We start from the raw sequence: 1,746 nt of genomic DNA, 5'->3' as shown, positions 1-1,746 counted from the left end.
CCGTCCCCTGACCGTCCCCTGTCCTCTGCCCATCCCCTGACCGTCCTCTGTCCTCTAACGGTCCTCTGTCCTCTGCCCGTCCCCTGACCGTCCCCTGACCGTCCTCTACCCGTCCCCTGACCGTCCTCTGTCCTTTGCCCGTCCCCTGACCGTCCTCTGTCCTCTGCTCGTCCCCTGACCATCCTGTGTCCTCTGACCGTCCTCTGCCCGTCCCCTGACGGTCCTCTGTCCTCTGCCCGTCCCCTGACCGTCCTGTGTCCTCTGCCCGTCCTGCAGGTGTTCTTCGACCTGATGAGGGAGGTCCGGAAGAAGAAGATGTCTGAGAGCAAAGACAAGAACGGTCCGAGCGGGAAGAAGAAGAAGAAGACGTGCTCCGTCCTTTAGTCGCCGTTTGGACGTCAAACAAAGACTGAGAGTCCAGTCGTCCAGCACCAGCAGACACTCTGAAGATCTTTCTTATTTATCACTTCCTGTCCCCTCACCTGTCCCCTCACCTGTCCTCCGTCACGCTCCGAAGGACGCCGATCTGTAAAGAATCACTTTAACTCCTGAGGTTCTGTTCAGCACTAAATCCAAAGCTTTTACTCTGAAAGGAATCCCACACAGGAAGTAAACATCACTAAAGCAAAATAAACTTCTGATTGTTTAGTTACACAATTATATAAATGTGTGCATGTTTCTGTTGTGTTTATTAAAAATCTGATTTAATTGATTTTATTTCTTGTTTTTTTTTACTTTTAGATACAAATAAAGTTACAAAATATCTGTTTTTCCCCAAGAAATGTAGGGAAATATATTTTATTTATTATTTACACAACCTAAGAGTGCAGAGTACTTTATAGATAAATAATAAATACAGGTAGAAATGCATAAAACAACAGTTTAAATGTTTTGCGGATGCTTAAATAATTAAGTTTTAACTAATAAAATTCAGGTGTTCTGTTTTCATAATATTGTTTATTAAGTCAGATTGTTTCAATTTAATCTCTTGTTTTCTGGAAATGTTCCTGAAGTTTAAGTTCTGACTCAATAAACGGAGAACAAAATAAATATTAATAGTAGAATAAAGTTAAAGATCCCAAAGAGACTTATTCAAACTTCAGCCAGCAGGTGGCGCTGTGAGTTCAGAACATTTAAATCCAACTTTATGTCCCGGAAAAGAAAATGGAAAAGAAGAATAAAATCAGGTAAAAGTGTGTTAAAAGTCAATAAATAGATTATTTTTAAACCTTTTTCCATAAAACTCTGGTTTATTTTTATATAAATGAATTTATTGGTTTAATGAATCAAACGGGTGAAGCTGATTAAAGACGTTATTTCCAGCTTTTATTTGATAAACAGAAGATTTAAAGTGAATGCAGCTGAGAAGCTTTCAAAGAAACTTTAAATGTTATCAGAAGGGACTTTTCAGGGGTCAAAGGTCACCTCATTGAATTTAAACTGTTTGATTATTTTAACACCGGAGGACGTAAGAGGAGATCCTGCTGGTTTAGAGACGGACACGTCCTCAGTGTCCCATCCTGATCGTCCCTTATAAGCTTCTTACAGTAATGCAGCTCCTGCTGAGGCTGCAGGACCCAGACCTGTCCTGATCCTGAGGCTGCAGGACCCAGACCTGTCCTGATCCTGAGGCTGCAGGACCCAGACCTGTCCTGATCCTGAGGCTGCAGGACCCAGACCTATCCTGATCCTGAGGCTGCAGGACCCAGACCTGTCCTGATTCTCAGGCTGCAGGACCCAGACCTG

The 1,746-nt window shown here is 42.9% G+C and overlaps 1 protein-coding gene across 6 annotated transcripts in view; it reads left to right on the top strand.

The window, feature by feature from the left end:
• LOC108228880 (ras-related protein ralB-B) overlaps positions 1-712 on the top strand; it is a 7,483-nt gene extending 6,771 nt beyond the window's left edge. For all 6 annotated transcript variants that reach the window (XM_017404508.3, XM_025003350.2, XM_037974508.1 and 3 more), the window contains one exon: positions 277-712. In XM_017404508.3, the coding sequence (XP_017259997.1) occupies positions 277-384 (108 nt within the window). In that variant the 3' untranslated portion in view covers positions 385-712. The remainder of the gene's footprint in view (positions 1-276) is intronic.
• The last annotated feature ends 1,034 nt before the right edge of the window (positions 713-1,746 follow it).

The sequence above is a fragment of the Kryptolebias marmoratus genome, unplaced genomic scaffold, assembly GCF_001649575.2.
Source record: "Kryptolebias marmoratus isolate JLee-2015 unplaced genomic scaffold, ASM164957v2 Scaffold130, whole genome shotgun sequence".
NCBI lineage: Eukaryota > Metazoa > Chordata > Actinopteri > Cyprinodontiformes > Rivulidae > Kryptolebias > Kryptolebias marmoratus.
Note: the sequence above shows the minus strand (reverse complement) of the source record. Positions and strands in the feature narration are given on the sequence as shown.